Source organism: Ixodes scapularis, unplaced genomic scaffold (assembly GCF_016920785.2).
Source record: "Ixodes scapularis isolate PalLabHiFi unplaced genomic scaffold, ASM1692078v2 ptg000137l_1___fragment_2___debris__unscaffolded, whole genome shotgun sequence".
In the NCBI taxonomy this organism is placed as follows: domain Eukaryota; kingdom Metazoa; phylum Arthropoda; class Arachnida; order Ixodida; family Ixodidae; genus Ixodes; species Ixodes scapularis.
In genome coordinates, this window is record NW_024609919.1 from 74,349 (window position 1) to 98,212 (window position 23,864).

Below are 23,864 nucleotides of genomic sequence, written 5' to 3' on the forward strand. Positions count from 1 at the left end.
AGACATATTAATGTCGGATAAACGCGCACGAACCCCACCGTGCCGCTTGACAAGAAAAATGTTTTTCACGGCGATGTGATATTTTTTTTATGTAGTTGCATCATGGCCTTCCTTCACCGACATTGTGATGTAACCACTCGGAGCGCTACGGCTTTTTTTCTTAGAGGTGTTAAGTCGATGCGTCCGCCCACAAAAAAGAAGCCAGCGTGCTCTTCAAGCTGGCTTTCCCCCAATGCGGCCGCAAACATTGGGGGAAAGCAAGCTTGCAGAGCAAAACGGCACTCTTGGCAGTTCGATGTATCGGTAGTGGCTGCTATTTTTGTTCAATGTAACCGTAATTGTTGATATATATTATCGCTGTAACATTACTGTGCACAAAAGTTTTTCAATATAAGAAATAATTCCAAGTAAACGGGTTCAATATAGTCGGGTTTGACTGTACACACATACCTACAAAACATAGTTCCTGAATAATGTGCAAACATTTCTCTTGATGTGACAACGGGTTTAGGTCAACTAGGGTCAGGACAAAGCAGCTTCGGCCTTCGACAGCACAGTTCATGGTGTTTTCGAACAACCTATTGCCAGGCAAGACTAACGAAAGATGTGTCTAGCCTTACTCTTGCTCCTAACCAGGGTCCTGGTTGCTGGAAATCGGGGCAAGCAATCTTTCCAACTTTAAACATTTACTGTGTTTAGATGGCAGGAGCTGCTGAGAGTGATGTCATTCTTGTAGGACCTAATGCCAATGGCATGTGCTCATGAGAAAAATGCATATAGGCACATCCGGTTACCAAATAGCACCGTAGTGCAGTCAATGGCACGGGCTTGTACCGGAGGACGCTCTTCCACATATTCCCAACAGAACAGAAGCAAGTGTGTGAACAAAATGATCAGATCTCATCACTTTCAACAAAGCACACATGAAGGAATGCTAGGTAATGTTATTCCCTGAAGTTTGACTGTCATTGCTACTTGAAAGAGTATTACATATCCGTCCTTTGCTTACGGTTAATGGTGTACTTGCCAAATAGGATTCCCTGTTCGCTTGTTTATTTTTCACTTCAAATAAATTTACATATTTTTGTTGGCTCCTGCCATGAATTAGGGTGTGTTTCTGTAGCCCCCCCCCCCCCCCCCCCAAACAGAGGAGGCCAGCTGCATGACAAGAAATTGAATAGGCCAACAGGCAACCTGCAATCCACTGGTTAGGGGAACATGAGCGACACTAAATAAGCTATGCTCCAGAGTAACAACACTTAGGCCATCTTATGGATTAAAATTATTGTATTTAAATTATTTGGAGCTTTACTTAGAATTTCAAGGACAGCTTTCCGTCGTCCAGAAATGTTGAAGCGGTTCATGGCAGAGCGGTCTCACTCAATCTTCTGGCGGTGCCACAAGACAATCGGGGAGTGGAGTCCCTAAAGGCGCATTCACACTTCCAAGTTCTGGTGGTCGCGCGACTGCTTTTTTGTCGCAAAAGCGAGCGGTTTCAACTCCAAACCAGTCGCTTTTGCGATCATCACCGTCTCTCGGTGACCAAAATGCAGTCACGCAACCACTGCGTCTTGCAAGTATGAACAGACCTTGAGCGTGGCCTCTAGTGAGAGTCATTGGCCTAACCATCTTTGCCAAGTTTTTTCTATGGACACCATACCAGCTTGGCTGTCAACCCAATGCCATTGCCGGCCACTGGCATCCTGCCGGTGCCACACTGTCAACTCGGCGGCCGACAGAAAGCCGCCCTCGGCCAATGGCGTTCTGCTGGTACCACAATCTCAGGTTGGCGGCCAACCCAAAACCGCCCTCGGCCACCAGGGTTCTGCAAGTGCCAGGATCTCAGGTCGGTGGCCGACCCAAAAGCTGCCCTCGGCCACTGGCGTCCTGCCGGTGCCACGATATCATCTCGGTGGCCGACCCAAAGTCGCCCTCGGCCACTGGTGTCCTCCTGGTGCCACGATATCATCTCGGTGGCCGACCCAAATCCGCCCTCGGCCACTGGTGTTTTGCCAGTGCCATCGATATCATCTCGGTGGCCGACCCAAATCCGCCCTCGGCCACTGGTGTTTTGCCAGTGCCATCGATATCATCTCGGTGGCCGACCCAAATCCGCCCTCGGCCACTGGTGTTTTGCCAGTGCCATCGATATCATCTCGGTGGCCGACCCAAATCCGCCCTCGGCCACTGGTGTTTTGCCAGTGCCACGATATCATCTCGGTGGCCGACCCAAATCCGCCCTTGGCAGCTGGTGTTTTGCCGGTGCCACGATATCATCTTGGTGGCCGACCCAAATCCACCCTCGGCCACTGGTGTTCTGCCGGTGCCACGATCTCAGGTTGGTGGCCGACCCAAATCCGCCCTCGGCCACTGGTGTTCTGCCAATGCCACCATGCCAGCTCGGTGGCCGACCCAATACTGCCCTTGGCCCTTAGTCTTCTGCCGGTGCCCGGCCATTGGTGCCCAGCCGATGCCTGAGCCAGGGGTGCTCGGCCATGGGGCCCGGCCCTCCCAAAGCCCGGGCAGGTGGGCCTTTCTTATGCCGAGGGACCATAACGAGGTCGGCACCGACCTCTTTGGCCGGGCAATGGCCGATGAAAATAGGCTCGGCCATGGGGATATGGCCATCCTTCGGCCGGGCTCCCCGTGCTACTTGGGTGCGCATTGTGTTGGTGAATGCATTGTCAAGTATGTCAACTGCTGGCTTAGGAAGTCGTTTCCTCAGTTCACGGAGCAGCGTGTTCAGCTTCCTAATCCTGGCCGTCTTCCGATTGATCTTCTTCTTTACCTGTTTCAACAGTTTCCTCGCCTTCTGCAGCTTTTGCCTACTCGTGGCCAGGACCCTGTGCAGTCGTGGTGACACAGCTGCGTACGAGTGGTCACCGAAGGAAGTGTTGCGTCGCTTGAACACAGCTTCAGGGGGAGTCTCTGACGTCGTAGCCTGAGAGGGGGGAAGTAACAAGCTCCAGTTTTCAGGTACTTCGGGCGACTAGTTGCACAACTTGCAAAGGTGTGTCTCTTGTATCTGAAAGTGGTGGTCAACGAATCACTAGAAAAGTGGCATCTTTGGGATCAAGTTGATAGGTTCGAGTAAAACATTCAGGTTCTTTGCAACACTTTCAACCACCACCATTATAATAATTCCATGACATGCTGTATGCTTTTTACAATCATTCAATTATAAGTGGGTTACGTGTTTTCAGTATATACTGATATACATAAAAATATGACCTCCAAACGATTTTTCTTGAAATCTGCAAAAACCGAAAGAACCCGAATTGAGCTGGCTTTGAAGAGAAATTGCACTTTCCACGGCAGGGAACCTTGATAAACATCTGTACTTTTGTTGAACCACAACACCGACCGCACTGAACTGTCTGCGAGGCTGCTCTTTTTCTTTGGAAATTGTTTTTATGTGCTCCATTTAGCAATGAGTAGTGCATATCATGTTGTGTCTCCTAGAAACGCCACAGATATGCATTTGCTTTTACCACATAAGTACCGTGACACTCAGAGTTTTAGTCTATATAAAAAAAAGACACTGATAAGCTCAAAATTCGAGAGAACAAATAAGCACCAAAAAATCACCCCCATTTTAAAAAAAAATAAAACTACGAGAGCACCTCAGCTTTCTTTCATGATGTGAGAATGCGTGAGCATTACCATTGGCCGAGTTATATTGACGTCAATGAGCAAGGTTGACCCAATGAATAGCACACTAGTTTTGCGATCATGAGAGCCTAGGTTCGAAACCGGGCAGGGGATAATTTATTTCTAGGTTTATTTTTTGTTTGACCACACGATTAATAATTAAGTCACATGACGAAAATGATAACGTGAGCACAGCTGTTTGTTTTTCTCTTATTTTCTTTTTCCTTAGATTGCGTCGTATTAGTCACGGCATTTGGACACAACTTTTGGTTACAGCTTTTGGCTGCACCCTTTGATCACGGCTCTTCTTTTGCTCACTGAGCCAGGTAATACTCACAAATTAAAAAACACCCAAAACATGGAACCCTATTCATAAGCCAGAACTCCCAGCACCCCCTTTTTGTGGGTCAGTGCCAGTCCTGGCCAACGCATAAAAGGTGTGGTCACATATCACACTGCACGGTATAACCTGCCAAGAATGCATGCCCTGGCACACAGTCTTGTGGAATACAGGCAGTCTTGAATGTCACCGCTCGTTGTTCTGCTGACAGGTCTCACCCTCCAGAGAGGCAGCCTGGATCGACGACTGATCAGCCAACCCCAGGAGAGGCCCAAGCTGCTGCTGGTTCTGGAAGCAATGTAAAGCTGGTTACTTCCCCTCTCAGGCTACGACGTCAGAGACTCCCCCTGAAGCTGTGTTCAAGCGACGCAACACTTCCTTCGGTGACCACTCGTACGCAGCTGTGTCACCACGACTGCACAGGGTCCTGCCCACGAGTAGGCAAAAGCTGCAGAAGGCAAAGAAACTGTTGAAACAGGCAAAGAAGAAGATCAATCGGAAGACGGCCAGGATTAGGAAGCTGAACACGCTGCTCCGTGAACTGAGGAAACGACTTCCTAAGCCAGCAGTTGACATACTTGACAATGCATTCACCAACACAATGCGCAACCTCGTCTTAAAAAGAGTCAGGCGCAACAAAAACGCATGTACAGAGGATGTGCGCAAGTTTGCCCTCACGCTCCATTTTTACTCGGCAAAGGCATACAGCTTTCTGTGAAAGCACGTCAAGCTACCACACCCAAGCACTCAGCGGAAATGGGCAGCGGTGGTTGATGCACGACCAGGACCAGGATGCACGACCAGCGACGCCGGGGCTACAGCGGCTCGGCAACTCGCTGGACCTGCGGGAGTTACGTGAGCAAAGGCGACACGACCTGCAAATGGGTGCACAAGAGCATCCCGAAGCTTGCTTCCAGAGAGGGTGCGACGTCGTCAAGGAAGTGACTAGCTGGGGAACTACCTGCGCAAGAAGGATGGAATTTTGCTTTCTGGCACTCCTCGACGGCCCCCAGGGACCGACAAGACTGCCAGTGCGACCACATCTCTAGGAATCGGGGTGCGACACCGGTCTCATTGGAGTGCACATGTACGTCAGAAGAGCTTGGAGCTCTGCTCAGCCTCGTCTTGCATGCACCAAGGAGGCTGCTAGCTTTGCGTCCCTCCAGTACGCTGCTGGACGACCGACGTGAGCCGCCTCTTGTATGTACCGAGCGACGCCAGGGCTGCAGTGGCTCGGCAACTCACTGAACCTGCGGGAGTTACGTGAGGAAAGGCGACACGACCTGCGAATGGGTGCACAAGGGCGAAGGGGTCCCGCAAAGCTTGCTTTGTGAAAGAGTGAAACATAGTCTTCAAGTGCATGCCTAGCTCGGGAACTACCTGCGCAACGGGAATGGAATTCCGCTCTCCGAGTGTAATAAAGTGATTTGCGCACTGAACGTGACCCAATTCACTACTATTATCAGGCGCTGTGTCTAAAGATAGGTCTGACGTACCTAGGATGCAAAATCTAAAGATACGTCAGACGTACCCAGGACGCGGAGTCTGTGTCGGGTGTCCTAGCGTGGGCAGTCGGACTGCGGCCGGACGCTCCCGCTGGTGTATTTACAGCAGTCCGAAAGCGTTCCACGCTTGCGTCTTATCGACCTTGCACAAGGGGCTGGCAGCCGCTTGGCCTGGCTGCCGTGTGATACACGGGCGTGTGCCTGTCGTGTGTAAAAACGCGTGGAGTGCCAAGAAAATCAAATATTGTGTCTAACAAACTAGTGATTTAAAATTCCCCGACTTTTTCAAGTTATTCCCTGACTATTTTGATCAAATTCCTTGAGTTTTTGAGTCGAAGGATGACATTTCGGCAATGTCATTCAGCATGGCCGTGCCGACGAGCAACCGTCGTCTTCCCTTATTTAGCCCACTTTTTGAATGATTCCCCGACTTTCCCAGATGATCCGAAATTCCCTGGGAGTTCAAGGCTTTCCAGGTTGGCAGACACCTTTTGAAATTTCGGCACGCGTTTGCGGGGTTTAGTGATCGGGAAGCTGCTTGAGAACAACATAACTATAAGAGAAGCTGGTACAGTACTGCTTACACGACTGTCGCCCCTTCACAGAAGGCACCCGGCAGGCGGCCGGGAGCCGCTGTCCCCCGGAGTGACCGCCGTCGGTCTTTTTCACGTCACTACGGATGACATAATGAAGTGGTCCGTAGTTAGCTCAGCACCGAGCAGTTCGGAGATTTCAACACTTCACTCGCTGCTTCAAATGCGAATCTTGACGGTCGAGCTAAGAAAATTGCCCGGGCACGTCCGCTGTACCGTTAGAACTCCGCGTTCTGGTTACGTCCTACATACCTTTAGACTCCGCGTTCCGGATGGGTTCGACGTATCCTTCGACTCAGCGATTATGGAGGAGCTCCCGTGGTTAACGATTGCGGATATTTTAATTAAACTCGAACGACCGAGCGATGTCCGAGGTAGTGATCCGAGCCCGTACGAGAAGCACGGGACCGAATCTGGCTTACTCTGAATTAAATAAAAAAGAAAAGCCTCATTCCCTCCCACTTCACGTTATTCCTACGCGGGGATCATACAAAACCCTGAAAAACCGAATTCCGCACACGAAATCCACACACTCCGATCAACGCCCACAACGCTTCCGACACGCACTGGGCGCTGCCATCTTATCGTTGACGCCAGAGATTTGGTCTGGGTACGTCATAGATTTGGCCTGGTCACGTGTCTAGTGGTAAAAATTGTACAACATGGCGGCGGTCAATTGGGGGTCACTTTCAGCTGCCAGTTTATCACTCTAATGCCCTATACCTCGTTGGCCCTGAGTTAAAGGGTCATGATGCAAAATCTTGAAAATTTTTAAGTTACTCGCATTATCAAATCATCGCAAGCGGCTTAGTGCTCAACCTTTAAGGGTTTCAAGTAACTTGAAAATGACTGTTTTTTTTTTCTTTTAGTTGAATTGGATAATATCAGGAAGTTTGATGTCTGATAGCAGTGAACTGATTATTTCAATAATAATGAACTATAAATGAACTCACGAAAGTCAGTTTGAACACAGTTGCTATGCATCTCCCAACAAAGTGGCAGTGGTGAAATGACCGTGCCTGACCAGTAAACACGATTAAAGTCCGTCGGTACGTAGTGTATTCATTGTCGTGTTTGTGTCCAATACTCGAGCCTTTTTTCAGATCCTTTCGTAGCAGCTGGTTTCTGACCCTTGCCTGCCTCTTTTCTTTCAATAGGCATGGCATCAAGCACGAGCCTGTTGCTGCGCAATGCTACGAGAGTTGCTTGCGTGCCCTTGGACACGACGTGCAGAACTTCCCCTGCGGCATCCTTGTTCACCCGGAATGCCCATGGCTCGTGCCATCTCGACAGAGAAATCTCTGGGATCCAATTGAACCAACTCCTCATGCAGTTGTAGTGGTGAAATGCCCGTACACCCTGAAAGACTGTTTGTTTCAATGCGGTGTGGAACTTTTATATGACGAAGGGCACTGCAGGTGTATACCGGCTGAACAGGAACCATAAGCATTACCGTCAGATACTTGGACAGATGGCACTCTCCGGGCTGCTGTGGGGGGACTTCGTAGTCCACTCACACAGGACCTCCAGGACCTCCTCAAGGTATTCGGCACCAGCCTCGCCACAGACTTCTGAACTCTTCTGCGGATTGGTGTCGTATTTGTCCGTTTTCGTATTGCGCCTAAATTTCGGGCACTTTTTCCTTTTTTTTCCCCATGTGTTTCGGCATATCACTTTTAATGTTTGTTTGTTTTTATTTTCAATAAAGTTGTTTGTCATTTTAGAGATTAGGGCAAAGGTGTTTGAATCGACATCCCGATTTCGAACGGAGGTCACAGTATCAAGAATGGGAGGGGTTTTAGGCCTTGTCATTTGGTGAACTGCTTCCATGAGACAGTAGGTTGCGTGCAAGCACTGTGATCGAGCAATTTGACCAGATGAGACATGTTTGCATAGTTTTTGGGTTTTTGTTTTCTAGTGTATCTGACGAACACTCGGCACGTTTCTGCTTTAGTTAAAGGGTCATGATGCAAAATCTTGAAAAGTTTTAAGTTATTCACAATATGAAATCATTGCAAGTGGCTTAGTTCTCAACCTTTAAGGGTTTCAAGTAACTTGAAAATGACCGTTTTTTTTTTTTGTTTTTTTTTTGCTTTTAGTTGAACTGGATAATGATCAGGAAGTTTGATGTCTGATAGCAGTGAACTGAATGCCTAAGTATAGGAACCGTGCGGATCTAATTCAAGCCCCGACCAGGGCGCCCCTAGCGGCAAACGGGTCCGTTGCATCGGGCATCTTCTGCCAGTCGCTGCGTTGGTTGTGCGTTGTAGTGGGTTAGCGCTGTAATTTCTGAGATTGCTATTCCGCACCAAGAAAGCCGCAACAATTGCTGCGTGGTCGGCAAGATCGCGCACGGCACGAAGTACTACATCGTCCCTTCGAAGCCGTACGAGGCGGAGTACTGCGCGACCTGGGTACGACTTGTGCGTCCATACAGGTTAGTGGTGTTTCTTACCTTCCAGTTCGCGCTTTGTTTAAGCTGCTGCCGAATAATGCAACTAACTTTTTTTCTCTTCTAGCGACGATGGAACAGCATCGACACCGACGGCAAACACTAAAGTATGCAGCAAATACTTCACCGGAATCGAGAAGCGGAATGCGGTCGCCCTCCTAAGCCTGCCGTTGGATGTTTCCATCAGCCTACAGGAAGACAGTAAAGAGAATCGTGGAACGGCGCGAAAAAAAATCGCCCAGTTATTGTCAAGCTGATTCAGAAATAAACGTACATAATTACCGCAGTCCACTCAACGCCAACAAAATTGTTTTGCGGGCGCGCTTAATTTCGTTTGCAGAGTACGGCGCTCCGTGACATCCACTTGTCCGTCGAAACCGACCTCCTTCACGTCGCACACGCGGCCAGATTCATGAAACAGTTTTCTCTTCGTCATATTGGCACCACGGAAGAAGCTTTCTGGATTCGTAACCGCCTTAAACCCCGTCGTAATCACCCCGGGAACACTGTCCGCTGTGCTGCTAATCGCCACTGCTTCCCCCCGATGATTCTGCACCGGCTACCGAAGAAGCTTTCCGGATTCTTAGTCGCCCACTGTCCTCTGTGCTGTTCGTTGTTATTACTTCGCGATGATACTGAGCCGGCAGCATCGGCTTCCGAAGGAACTTTCCGAACTCGTAACTGCCTTAAATTCCGTCGTAATCACGACGGGGACACTGTCCGCCGTGCTGTTCGTCGCCATTGCTGCCGGATGCTCCTGCGGCGGCTACCGCCAGGTCGCGGCGAACAATAGGCGACCGCCGCGACACAGCCGGCTTGCTCGCTTCCTATACAGTGTAGACCGCATCTAACGTATGTTGCGGGAGTCGCAAAAATTCGCACTATAAGCAGTACCGCGCTATAACCAAAACATCAATTTTTCAGGCCAAAATACATGCCATCAGACAACTTACCTTTGTAAAACAATTTATTTTATGTTAGATGAAAAATAAAGCTTAGTTTGAGGAAAGTCTGTATTTCACCAGACTAGTACACTTCTCTCTCAAGTGTGTCACACATTTTGAAAGAAATGAGCGACTTTTGTCTAGCGCAGCCTTTTAACGGCGTCGCGGGTTGCGGATGGACGTTGCGAGCGTTCAAGATTGCTAACCCTAATCACTTTTCTCCGGTGATGAAAACGCGTGAAAATTCACATCCTTTATATGGTACACGCATGAAATGCTCAAAAAAAGGCATGAAATGCACATATGAAATGCTCCAAATAAGAAATCCGGGCGATGTTTGAAAACACAAATGCTGAGAAAGCACCACTGTAGTCGAAGTGAACAAACACGACGACGCGGGCGTTTCTGCTGTCTTGAGAGTGCCGCCACGAGTAGGTGGATCTTCGCTTCCAGTACGTGCTGGGTTATCATAGCGACACACAATGAAAATTCACAGTCAAGGATAGCGCTTTTACGCGGAACGATGAGCTTCCACCACGCCATCTACGTCGACGATCACCACCGACGCCATGTTTGTGGATAGAAGCAGCCGGCCCGCGACCGGCATGCAACGCGTGCGAACGGCTGGTTGGGCTCACCAACTCCTTGCGCCGTAAACGACACGTGCGTGCGTCCCTGCGTCGCTATGGCAACTGAAGCCTCTCTCTTCGCTTCTTCGAGCAACCTCCTTGCCCCGTGAGACCCGCTTGCGGCTCGCGCCGTTATCTAGTGTCGCACAGGGAAGCGTGCTCTGTGGGTCGGTCAGTCAGCGCGGTCGCCGGGCTGTTCCGAAAACCGCACTACAACCGGTATTTCCCTTCGCGCGCCTGCATTTTAAGCAGTATGTAATTACATGGAGTTCTATGGGAGGCAAACCGGTGGTTTAAAAAAGCTGCGTTATACCCGGTCCTGCACTACAAGCGGTTATGTTGTAAGTGGTCTATACTGTAATCAACACTTCAATACAGTAGTCTGAGTTAAAGAGGAATTTTTGTAGTTACATATTAAACAAGAACAGGAATGTTGATGAACATGCGGCAGTCCTTACGTTTCAGTTTAGGAAGTGCCATATCTGCAGCGACGTGGGGACGGCAACACCCGACGTCGCACGACCACGGTGACTGGCAGGCAGGGACCAAATATAATTTTCCCACAGCCGTAGCTTTCAGGAGTGAGTGCTTCAGCTCACAAAGTAACTCCCGCCGTGCAAAAACGGTTTCGTTTCACAGCATGACGGCATGGCTGGTACCCAGCACACTAGCGTCGGAGCGTCCGCACATGCCCGCGTCTATCGTTGAAATTTTTCTAAAAAGACACGAGACAACAACGAGAGCGGGAATTTAGTGATGTTCCATGCAGGGAATTTTTCCTTTTTCAGAGAATTTTCACCCTCGATTTAGGCAAAAAGGGAAAAGGGAATCTTCATAAGATTGTAGGGAGTTTTAGTAATTGGGGAGGGAATTTGGGAAAAAGCGTTAAAAAGCAAGAAATATTGAAAAACAATTCTTATGGTACACTTCCGCTCATGTTGACATGGTCAAGGCAATGCACACCCCACCACGGCTGGCAATGTTGGTGTTCTATGTGAATGACGGCAACTATGGGTGGTACCCCGGCAAAAGCAAACATTTTCGTTGCTCGTTGCTTCCTGGTCAGGTGGTCTGGCTTTCACGGGTACTGACCATGGAATCGAATAACAGCACCGGATTGTCCCATCCAAAACGAACAAGATCGAGAAGGAAAAGTTACGTCAAGTCATTTCACTCCGAGTGTTTGAGCTTGCCAGAGTTCAAGGGATGGCTAGAAGAACACAACACCACTGAAGCCAAGTGCAAAGCCTGCAGTGTGACTGTCAATTGCGGGAAAAGTGACCTCCACAAGCACAGCAGAACGGCTAAGCATGAAGCAGCTGTAAAAACCTTCAATGATACCACATCGGCAACTAAGCCTTTCTATAAAGTCTGCACTGAGAACGACACCGTGAAGATCGCAGGTCTAAAGGGCAGCCTTTTTTGCAGCGCATAATGTTGCACCGGCCTCACAAGCACAGCCTAAAAAGCTGAAGTGACAATACATATATGATGCAGGGAAATGTGCAGGGATAGTTCAAATTTATGCAGAGAAAAAGTGCCCAAATAGGGAAATTTTACGCCCAAGAAAGGGAATACTTTAGCGAAGTATGGAACATCCCTGGCGGAAAACGAGAGACGGCGGGAAAAACGATGCAAGACCGCATGAACGATTGACGCAGGGCACTTTGTGTCGGGCGGCCGCTTGTGCCACCTAGCTTACGCGTGCTCAATTACAATATTCAGTTTCGTTTCGTTTCTGAAAGGCGACCAAAATTGGTGTTTTGGCACGGGCTTGGCGCAGATTACCCATATTTTGGCAAAATGTAGCAGGATATAGCAGGGTTAGCCCCTTGGCGCAGTTTGGCGCAATTGGCGCAGCAATCACATCACCGAGAACGCAAACGCAGCGCATTTCCGCTTGAGAGTGCGATATACACGCCAAAACCCGCTACAAACTTGGGTATCACGGGAACCAATATCGCGCACGCAAATCGCAGACAAAAGAAAAAGAAACACGGGAAAGAGTTAAAAAATTGCACCTCGCGGGAACGGATACCTGCAGATTGCGGACGCTGCAGAGTCGCGTGTCACAATGCGATAAGCACGAGGGAACCCGCAGAGAACATGCTTGTCACAAACCGATATTGCAGATCACGCAGCTGATGTGATTTATTTATATATTTGCCCCTCCTTTACTCATATTTTCTATCCCCCCCCCCTTTTTTTAAGAGGCACTGTGAACCTTCTCGGTATGGATGTGACGCATTTTCATCGACCTTACTTTCCCAAATAAATAAACAAATAAAAAGATGGGATCGGTGATTTTTGGGGGCAAGCGTTTATGCTAACCTTTACAGTATATGCGATTTAATGCACGCAGTATCTGAAATACACGTGGCCATGCTCAGGGCCACTATGCCAGAAAAAAAATGTAAACAAACGGCAAACTGATGTCTCAGTTAGTGTTGTGAGATGTAGGGACAAGTCCCTATTTGTAGGGACATGTCCTTATTTGTAGGGACACCAGCAGTTACTTTTTATTTACGCTGCAGGGACGCAGGGACAGACTGACTTTTTCGAGGGGTTTGTAGGGACTTTCAAAATAGAAACCTCAGAGGGCTGCTACGCTCACACCATTCAGCAAGTGCCAAGCTCAGCTTGCTGGTCTGCAGGAATACCTTAAGACAGAGGAACAGAGAATCCTAAGGCCGAGCGAAGCGCGGTGGCTGGCACTGTAAAAATGCGTCGAGCGCATCCTTCAGGAATAGGACACATTGAAGTTGCTTTTTTTGCAAGCGTCAGTAGAGGACAGAGTTTCAGCCGCAGGGCTGATTTTAACCGACATGAACCCAATCAATGAGACGTATTTGAAGTTCATGGCCTCCGTCTTGGGGTTTTTCAACAAAATAAATGCTCTCTTTCAGAGCAAAGAGAACCTGATTGCTGTCATGCAACAAGAAAGCCCAAGGCTCATTTGGTGCTTCCGCCAAAATTTCATGCGACCTGAAGGAGTTCAAGATGTCGAGAAGCGGAACCCCATGGATCCGCATTCGCTTCTTCTGCTGGGGGAAGTCTACCTTGGAGAAAGTTGCCTAGAGCTTCTTCAAAGCATAGAAGGGGGAAGCTCGGATGAAAGCACCTAAGCTGCGCTGTCTGGCATTCTATCAGACGGCTGTTGTGGAGGTGAAGAAAAGGGTTCCGGCATCCGGACCATTCTACCACGAGGTGCAATTCATCCAGCCCAGAACAGCATTGAACTACGAAGCTCGAAAACAGCTGTCAGTCCTGCAAAGCTGGTACGCATACCTCTTGCCATGCGTTGACGCTCTGCAGAGGAAATGGCGAATGCTGCCTTCTTTTCTCACTGAACCCAAGAATGCACTCTTGCAAGAAAAGTCCGCCACATCATTGTGGGATGAAATGTCCAAAAACTTTGAAGGCAAGCCCAAGTTTGAAAACATAGTTTGCTGGGCGAAGCTAACACTGCCTCACTTCAATGCTAAACTAAGAAGTATATTTTCACTACAGACAGGCTGAAGACTAGGAAAAAAAACACCTTGCTCCGGACAGCATCAACGCAGTGCTCATCATGAAATCTAGCATGACTGCAAGATCAGAAACAGCACTGATTTCAAGGTAGAAAAAAAGCACATGAAGTTGTACAGAAGCAAAATTTATAAGGCACAACGCAAGCAGACCAATGCGTCATCGGAACTCGATTTTCCCACCTTACGAAACAACCTTTCCAATTTTATTGTAGACAGTGGCAATGCTATTTTGTGTATCGTTGTCTTCACAGCTTTTCCAAAGTGTGCTATATTGTGTTACGACTGGCAAGTAATTGTAATCCTTCGTGTGTGCGTGCATGAACTGTATATATTGCCATGCGCATCGCCGAGCGAGCGCATGCGTGGCCAAATGGTTACCACGCTTGGCTTTCGCGCAGAGGCCCCAGGTTAGATTACTGGAAGCGGACGCTCCTTTCATTTATTCTTTCAATTTAGCGTTCTTGTAAGTTTGAGAACCTTGTCGTCTGCTTCAGGTATGAATGTTCTACGCACCAAATGTTCCAGAAACCCACGCGGATACATAAAGAGCTCTGCGTGGCAAGCCGGAGTCAGTCGCCCCAGTGCTCGATCCTGCTGTTTCGCCGATATTGATGCCTGCAATGCTAACCTTCTATTTTTTGGAGCACAAGTTCGCCCTATTAAACGTTTAGTTTCTCCAGTTATTTGCCGCCTCATCATTTGCCATTCGTGACAATATAGTTTATCTGTCAATTAATTCCTTTCCAGGTCCATCTTCGAAATGGTGTGATCGTGAAAGCAGACAAGATGGCATACATTATGGGAGCGCGGGGTGACTCCATGTTTGTCAAGCAGGCGGCCAAGCTAAGCTTGTGTTTGGCCGCGAGAGCCTACAAATGCGGAGTGTAACAGGGAAACCCTGCCTGCGCTTTAAAGGAGCAATAGCCAAGAAGGCCCCGACTCCTGCAAAGATGGAGGCAGTACACAGTAGGTGCCTATTTCTGAAGGGCGTTGCAGACCTGAGATTTCAGTTGGAGGGAGCGGTTGCAAATTAGTGAGATGAAATACTGTAGGGCCTTTGAAAGTTTGAATTCAGAACAAACGTTTGAAACAGAAAACCAAAGTAAAGCAGCACTATTTTTCTTTGTTGCAAAAATCACGACATGCAAATTTCTAAAGGTGGAATTCTTGATATGAGATTTTATAGGCAATTTAATGCGCACGCCAAGCTCCATGAATGGGGGAGCTCTATAGGAGGTATTAATATGTGGTTACCGGCACAAGCTATAGATGAACAACCCTGACATCCAGCATGACCTACAGCTTTGAGGGTACAAAGTTAGTTTTTAAGAGCTTGCTGTCAGTGCACGTCTTAGGAAGGACATTTGCTCGGTGAAAGATTTCTCTCGAGCATAAAATAAGGGGCTAACAGCAATTTATGAGGGCCCTTTCATGTCATAGGCAAGGCAAAACTTTATGTGTAATAGCTTTGTTCATTACTACGGCAAATAAATATTACACTTTTTTATACAAACTTTGACGGCAGACAAAGAAGTAGTGCGCGACTGATTAGTATATTTCTTTTCTTTTTCAGATGCCTTTCACAAGTATGTGGACAGAAACCCCAGGGAGAAGTCCCAATCCAAGAGGATCTCTCTGATCAATTCTTACCTCAGCGAACTGCTCCAGGACATAAAATAGAAGGTAGACGTCGATTTTCAGTATCGACGTCGACCATCTCAGCTACGGTTCACGCTTTTGCAGCCCGAGCGACGTCGCGACTGAAAATTGCGAGCAAAATCTCATCATGCGAATCAGGCTTAGCGTCCCTTCTGCGGCGTCCATGCGGAATGAATCGCCGCATGTCACATTATTCACGCGAGGTTTTGCGGTGTAACGAGCTTCGGTAATTTCACTGAGGCGGCTCAAGTAGTCAGGCATTGCCAGGAAGACGTAGAATCAACAATTAGAACGCAAAAAACGGCAGGAGGACTCACATCGACGCCAAGAACATCACATTTCAATGGTTTGTTTATGGGCGCAGCGAGCTTCTTGTCCACACTCCATTGCACATGCGCGGTGCCGGAGGCATCTGCTAGGGGCGCTCCGGTTTGTTTGTAAACATGAGTTGGAGTATACATTGGAGCCCTTGACATGTGCTTTGACCTAAGACAAGACAAACTATACGGTGGGTAAAGACGCATTGAAATAAATATTTGTACCATTTTCGTTTCACCCTACTTTACAAAAAATTAAATCAAGCAGTAATAAAAAAAAATGTTTTTTGCTTCGTTCAAGCTTATTTTGGCGCAGGTGAGGCACAATTAGCAAAAATGGCACTTTGGCACAAAATGAAACAGGCTTTCATTGATGGCGCAATTTGGCACAAATGGTGCACGACTTCGAACACTGTAGTTGCGACAAACTCGAAAGTTTGAAGATAGTCCAGCTTCTTGGCGTAAAAAATTCAAAAGATGCAAAAATTGTTGATTTTTTTTATGCAAAAGGCTGAAAGGTTTGAACTGCTTCAAACCTTTCTAACCCTTCAGTTCAATCTTTGAAACTCAACTTCGAAAAAGTTGGCGGCATCTCTGGAATAACTGACAGCACCGAGTGAGCCGTTGTGCAGGCACAATCCCACCCCCAGTAAGAGGTTTATGTTTTTCTTGGTTTATTGAGAAATAAAACCAGGCAGTTGCTTGCCAGCATTCATTTCGTCCAGTATCTCGCTTCGTCAGCATCCAGTCACACAGTTTCAATATCCATAGAACAGCCTATGTCAGCCGATGTCGGATCACACTCAAATCTTGACCAAGGCACAGGGAAAAGTAAGTGATTCTTATTTACAAGAAACTAACAAATGAAAAGCTGCTGGCTGCTGCACAAAAGACAAAATCCAGAATGCTGCAGAATCTCTCTACTTCACAGTCTGGTTCCTCCGTCCAAATTACAACACCAAAACCTGACCAGACGATGTACCAAGGCATTTGAAACCCGTAATTGGTTCTGGGACCGAACTATCAGGACAGAACACAGAGGTAGCTCAAAATTACAGTTGGGCAGAACTGACACACAAATATTTCTCGTTACAGCCATAAAGCTTGCTCCACTGATGCCACAAGTGGAACTCCTATTCTGGCAGGCCAGTAAGAGGAGGAGATGCAAAAATGAGCCCTGCAACACTTCGTAATGCATCGTCTCTGAAAATCTAGGATCCTAGGAGCACAGTTAGCTGAAATTCAATTTTTTGCTCAGAACCAAGCTTCACTTGTGCACCCCATAGCAACGCAGATCATCCATTGACTTGCAGTTCCCTTATTCTAGCAAAAACAATGGAATATGAAGGGTCACCATGCAGGTTCGGGCAAACGAATTGTTTCAACAGCCGGCTTTAAACCAGTTGACCGCAATACAAAAATGTTCGAAAGACGAGAAATGGAGCATTGAAGCCTATCGGTCGTTTGTCGTCTCGTTCATCGCGGCACATGTTTCCACGTATCTCACAGCCACTGCCCTGCAAGATAAATGCAGAGCTAGGCAGGTCTATGCACACTTACCCAAGAGGCAGACGCTCGAAGAAAACCGCCACATCCGCATCGTCGTGCTTTCAGTAGCTGTCTCTCAATCCGATGGACGCCAGGTTGCTCCTCATGTCCAGACCCCTGCAGCAGAAGCAAAACAAAAAAGCGTTATCACTCTACGTTGCGGTGGTGCATTTGGGCACCAAAGTGCCATTTACGTTCGAAAACTACTGTTTGCAAGCAGCGACGACGCACGAGATAATCGGGTGGGAAAGAGGACGACCGGCCGGGTGTTTCCGACGAGGGCTTTCAATCAAAGAAGTGGCAGAATTCTCGGAGGCTGCGTGGACAATCGTCCGGATTGTGGGCACCTTGCCCGGTGTTTACAAGAGCCAACCAGGCATCGCTGGGCCGCCGCTTTAAGCACTGTCACGCCCGGTGCTTGGAACGCTTCTCCGACTGGCGCAGTTATTCTGTCCTAAAAAGTGGTCTGTCAATGTTCGCCCGACGACGTCGTAGAGGCGTCGTCAGTCGCGATTCGGGTGGTGTCGTCACAGCAGTGGAGTTGGATGCGAGCCTGATGCAGGTCGCTCTCCGGCACGGCAGTCCGTGGAAGCTTCGACAGCCGAAAGTTGAGAATCCGCGGCGAAAGAGACGTTCACATTCTCTTGTACTTTTTTTGGATAGCGACATTCGACAGCCCGACACTCCGGGCCCTCCAATGTCACTCGTTGCCACTTTGGCACCGAATTGGAAGCACAGCTGGAGTAGGGCGCTAAACAAACCGGGCGTTGCAGGAACCCTTAGCCCCACTATGCTTCATGCTATACAATTTCGACTGGGCCCGGAGGAAACTTTCTGAGGCAAAGCAACCAAAACAATGCGCGCACACATCCTTTTTCTTTTTTCTCTATATAAATTATCTTAGGGAACCGCCGGTTTGGGAGGTTCCAACACGAATATGCACGAGCGCATGCTCAGACAAGTTCGAGGGTTCCCACAACCGAGGAAGCCAGGTCCCACCATCTACACTCAGTTTCGCCTTAAGGACCCCTGAAATGTAACAAGAATGTTTTTTTTAAACAGTCTGGTTGGGAAACGCTTGTCAAAAATTAATTTTATATGAAAAAAAAAATCTTTTAGAGCGAAATTGAAGGCGCAGGATTTATCTTAAATTTTGCGCGCAAAGTCCATGACGTCATGGAACGGTCATACGCTCTTTCCAGCTCAACGAGACGGCTATGCACTCTTTTTACCTCAACGTGATGGCCAAGCTGATCCACCTCTCCTTTACGCACTTCAAATGCAAAGAGAAAACAAGTGGAAAGTAGGTGACTACCGACTAAATTGAGTCTCACAACGTCAATATTGCTCTAACAATTTTTTTTGCGTAAAATTAATTTTTTGATATGCATATCCCAGCCGGACTGTTTAAACAAAAAAAAAATTTTTTCTATTCAGGGGCTCTTAAAGTGGATTCTCAGATTGCCTATATATTGCCATAACTCAAACTACAGGCTCTAAGCATCGTAAAAAATCTGAAATCACATTCAAGAAAGAGGGGTGCGTCACAATCAATGATTGTGACGCACCCCTCTTTCGAGGAGGGAGCACCAGACGGGAAGACAGCGGGGGAGGGCAGGCAACAGCCAATCACAAGTGACGGCGTACCGCCGGACTTTTTTGCCGGAAAGCTGTCATTCGTGACTGGCTGTTACGTGCCCTCACCCGCTGTCTTCCCGTATGGTGGCGCCCCTGGTCCACCGCTGAGTTGCAAGACCTATCGCGCCGCCATAAACATGCCCGTCTGCCATTATTTCACAAGCCATGCATCGCTTCACAAGTATTTTTTTCCAACACCCCCCATTATCTTTCCACGTCACGGTCATTCATTCAAAGTAACGCACATCACAAGCCACTCGTCTAGTTATGCACGATCATTCATACCATGAACCATAACCAAATGGAACAACCTACCGGCTTACATTGCAACTGAACTAGATATGTCTAACTTCCAAGAGCTCATGCGTGGTTATACTAATAGAAGGGTATGCACTTGGGCTAGTTGGTGATCCGTACTTTCGAGGGTAAAAGCGCTAAAAACAATGGACACGTAAAAGAAAGAATATACTAATACTTAACACTCTTTTATATTCCAAGTTTTCATATTGTCTTTGCATGCTTTGTGTTCTTGCGTGTATAGTAATATATGTGCTTGCGTGAGTTCCCCCCATGTAATACCCTCCTACCTTTAGGGGTATTTTGAATAAATAAATAAATCCGTCAACCCCCACTGAATACGATTACGTGTTTCACACTTGTGGACCCAACAGTGCTGCAAGCTGAAGTAGTCGGTCTGGCTGAGCATAAATCGTGCTTCGTGTCTTCGGCGTACTGTGGATGAGCTTAGACAAAGACGAAGCAGAATCAGCAACACGTATCCGAGCGTACAAAGGGCCATTAACATCCATCTGTGCTCTCCGAGACCACCCGTTGTCAAAAATGCGCCCAATAACTGAACAACGGTAACGGCGAGTCTATTGCAGCTGCAAATATCTTTGATCCAACCATTCCAGGACGCCTTCCGTACTTGAGCCGTCCTCGATGGAGTCGTCTCCGAGTCAGTGTGGACCCCCCCCCCCCCCCCCCCCCCCCCTACGTACCTTAACCCTTTTGAGTGCTGCGCCCGAGTATTCTCGGGCGCGCATCCCTGCGCACTCCCTGCCGCACCCGAGTGTGCTCGTTTTGGGTTTTCAATTTACTCCCTGCCTCTGCCGGCTAAACTCGGGCTGACAATATTGTGTATGTATGTATGTATGTATTTATGCGGCGCTTGCTCTTTGCAACGAGCGTCTGCAAAACAGACACGCCCTCCCCCCCCCCCCTCCCCCCCCCCCCCTTCCTGAAAAACAGTGTCAATGCCACGGACTCCCAAGACGATCTCAGAACTGCGAGCATCTTTCCAGCGATATGAAATGTGAAAGATGATCGCTTATCATAGAAATACGATAAAACAGAATACGATAAAATGACTTTCACCATGTTCTTACACAAAGGTCTTTGTAGAAAGGTAGGCAGGCGGCTTATAAGATATTATCAACATGGCTTTTATAATCTTTATTCATGCATGATTTTATGATGTAAAATGAATGCGCGGATTGAGAGTCAGATGTGGTTCCGAATTTCGCAGATGCGGTTCGGATATAAAGTCCGCGGATGCAGATACAATTATTTAAGAACATTGCGGATGCGGATGATCAAACTGTTATCCGCGCAGGGCTCTAATGGCAGGAAACTGCCGTCCTTTTTTTTGCCCCAAATTTTTTTTTTACTTTTTTTTGCCCCAGCAGTTGGAAAAATAGGTTCGTCCCCATGCCGAAACGTCCCCTTACCGATACGTCGGGTTCCCAACCTCCGTCTCAGGCTGCTACCTTTGCTGCGTCGTATTTGTTCCCACGTCAAATAGTATGCGCTAAATGGAAGGCTGTGATAACAATTAGACTTGAGCGTGTTGCTGATCTAAGTTGACTTAAAACGAAAGAAACGCACAAGAGGACGAAAGGTAAAAAACACAGGCGAGCTGGTGAATGATATCCATATCCATAATAAAGACTTCGTTGTACTGTCCGTACTTTTTTTCCTGCGTCTCAGGGTTACTATGGATGACACAAAAGGACGAAACAAACGACAGTCGTTTGTTTCGTCCTCTTGTGCGTTTTTTTTCGTTGGCTGTGTCTACAGTGCCGTCCGACGGCACTCCACTCGCGCCTACAAGTGCCGTCCGAAAGAGTCGTAAAGCGCGTGTATCACTGGGGAGCTCGTTAACACAGGTCCCCGCCTGCGTTTACGCCGCTTCGCAGCGACAGTATGCGGCTGCTAATTACAAAGGTATTAACCCATTGGCCCCGTCGTACACGCCGCTTTGCGGCGAACAGCCGGCAAACCAAGCCCCGCTGTACCCCATGCACCTCCGGAAACCAAGTCACATACCATTTCGTTCAGCGAAATTTCGGCGATGACTTTCGTTTTTTCCTGTATTAATCGTAAAAAAATAAACGTAAACATCGCCAAATGCGTCGGCAAAATAAAATGTTCGAGAAAACAAAAACGAAAAAGTAAGCCGCACTGGGGATCGAACCCGGGATAGCTTGCTTATAAAACGGACATCTTACCACTAGGCTACACTCTTTTTCTTTGTTATCCGATTATTTAAACCGAAAGCACACACACACACATATTTACATTACACACACATGGTAACATGTCAATTATATACAAATGAAAAGGAAGTATGAAACAATCATCCCTTTGATGGTTGACGTCACATCAAAAGTCTCTCAACGTTTCTTACGGTTCGATTCTGGATACCCAATCTGGTACATCAGCTTCTGTTTTTAAATATTCTACGTACGCCACAACATTTTGGCGAAAATATATCTTGGCCGGTCTAGCATCGGCATCGTTATGGAGCCTCGCGGTGCGGGAGAGCCATAGACTGTGGAGGCCCAGAAGTATTAGCAAATCAAATGGCACCCCTCCTTCATTATCTATTGCCAAAAATCTAATACCGTGTTGGTCTAAAGGAAAATCCTTGTGTAGGGTTCTTTGGAGCACATCCCAGAAGAATACCCCCTCCCAACAATGTAAAAAAACATGTTCAATAGTCTCTGGGACTTTACAAGTGTAACAGTTTGTTCCCCAAGGGACAAAACTGTCTATTCTTTCTTAATATGTTCTAACTGATAACGTTCCGGTATGAAGTTTAAAAAAGAAAGTCTTAACCCCCGGCTTAACTCGCATCCTCTTCACTCTTTTCAAAACATCCTGCCCTGGGCCTTCACAGTATATGGATCTGTACCTCGGTACAGATAATACGCTGCTTCTTAAATCTTTATATAGCTTTTCACGTGTAACCGTACTAAAATAACCCATTGAAAAAGGTGTCCGCAAGAACCGAAAAGAACTTATAATTTCTCTGAAATAACCACGAACATGACCGGGTATAGGTGGTATTCACTGAGCCTGCAGGTTCGATTTTGCCAGGGAGCGCCACCGTCGATCCGCGCCATCTTCGAGGTCTCTGTAGCTTGGGTACGCTACGCGGTCGTCCGCTGCTAGTGTGTGCTAATTTCATATCGTTGAAGCTTCGTTGAACAGAAGAGAGAAGAAAAGTTGGTCTCGGGGGCGGGCCGTTTTCTTTGTTGCCGCCGAGTACCGTGTGTAAAGGCTGAACCGCATGTAAGCAATTTGGCGAGCGACGGGACGAGACGAGCGACAGCGACGAGACAAGCGACGACGACCCGCTTCGCTGTCGCTCGGTCACTCGCGCGACGTGGCAAACCGCATGAAAGCGACGGGAGCAAGCGACCAAGGCGATAAGCGACCCTTTCTAGAAATCCAAAAACCGAGCGACGCGCCGACCGACCGCGAGAAATCTCCGTCGCTCGTCGCCGACTCCCGTCGCTGTCGCCATCGCTCGCTAAATCGCATACATGCGGTTCACCCTTCTCTGTCACTCGTCGCGTAGCTCGGTTTTGGGATTTCTTGAAAACTTAGCGCTCATCGCCTTGGTCGTGTGCTCCCGTCGCTTTCACGCGGCTTGCCTCGTCGCGCGAGTGACCGAGCGGCAGCGAAGCGGGTCGCCGTCGCTTGTCTTCCCGCTCGCCAAATCGCTTACATGCGGTTTTTAAATCGCCTGGGCTAATGAAAAATGCGCCGCATTTTTCATAAGCTGCGCACTCTGTGAGGCGCACGGTATGTTTCTGCACAGGAACGAATACCGAAGGCACGACGTATGTACGACACAGCGGCGATGGAGCAACACGGTTACACGGCCGTAGTACAGAAAATCCGCTAGAGAAAAACAATAAAGAAACTAGCAAAACAAAACAAAAAGTAATCACACCGTGCTACAAAAGCACCAAAGTTGAAAAATTAGTTCTTGCAAGAGCTACCGCCGTCGGCACGGCGTTCGACACGGAGCGCTTCATGGAGCCGAGGGAGCAACGCGGCCGCGGTAAACGAGTCCGATAGCGACAAAAACTAACTAAAACACACAAAAAATACTCATACGGCTCTTCAAAAGCATCGAAGTATAAGAATAGCCTTTAGTTTCGATCAAAAAGACCCTTTAAAGTTGTAAAATACTGCTAAACCACGCTCAAAAGGTCCGGCCAGATGGCATTCGCGATAGCAAGAGACCTCGAAGATGGCGACCGTGGTGGGCGATGCCAGCGAACCTAGCGAGTGACGTCAAGTGAATGTCACCTATACACTCTGTGGACGACACTATCAGCTGAGGCAGCGCTCGCGCCAACCTCAGCTGACACACAGTTCTTAGAAAAGGGTCGGAAGAGTCCCGAAAAAACAAAAATCTATTTACTACCGGACGGAGAAAAAGGGGGGACAATTCGAGTCCCCCGTCCCGGACTTCCCTAAACAAATTGTCCCTCGCGCACCTTTCCCAGGATGACCCCCAAATAAGAAGAGCAAACACTCTATGAAGTTTTTAAATGTTAAGTCGTGTGCAATACAGCACCTGCATCACATACCATATTGTTTATACTAAAAATAAATTACACGCCGCCGCTCTGGCAAATATCGAGAGATGCTGTCCTTTCCATTGTTCCAGTTGAGATTTCATTTCTTGCGCAATCCAATGGAGTACCGCTTGGGAGTACCGCTAGAATGCTCTTATAGCATTCTGGCGGTACTCCCAAG

The 23,864-nt window shown here is 48.0% G+C and overlaps 1 protein-coding gene across 1 annotated transcript in view; it reads left to right on the forward strand.

The window, feature by feature from the left end:
• The first annotated feature begins 1,756 nt into the window (after nucleotides 1-1,756).
• LOC120846550 (histone H3-like centromeric protein A) overlaps nucleotides 1,757-23,864 on the forward strand; it is a 38,532-nt gene continuing 16,424 nt past the window's right edge. Inside the window, exon 1 of the mRNA XM_040218358.1 lies at nucleotides 1,757-1,846. Coding sequence (XP_040074292.1) covers nucleotides 1,757-1,846 — 90 coding nt within the window. The remainder of the gene's footprint in view (nucleotides 1,847-23,864) is intronic.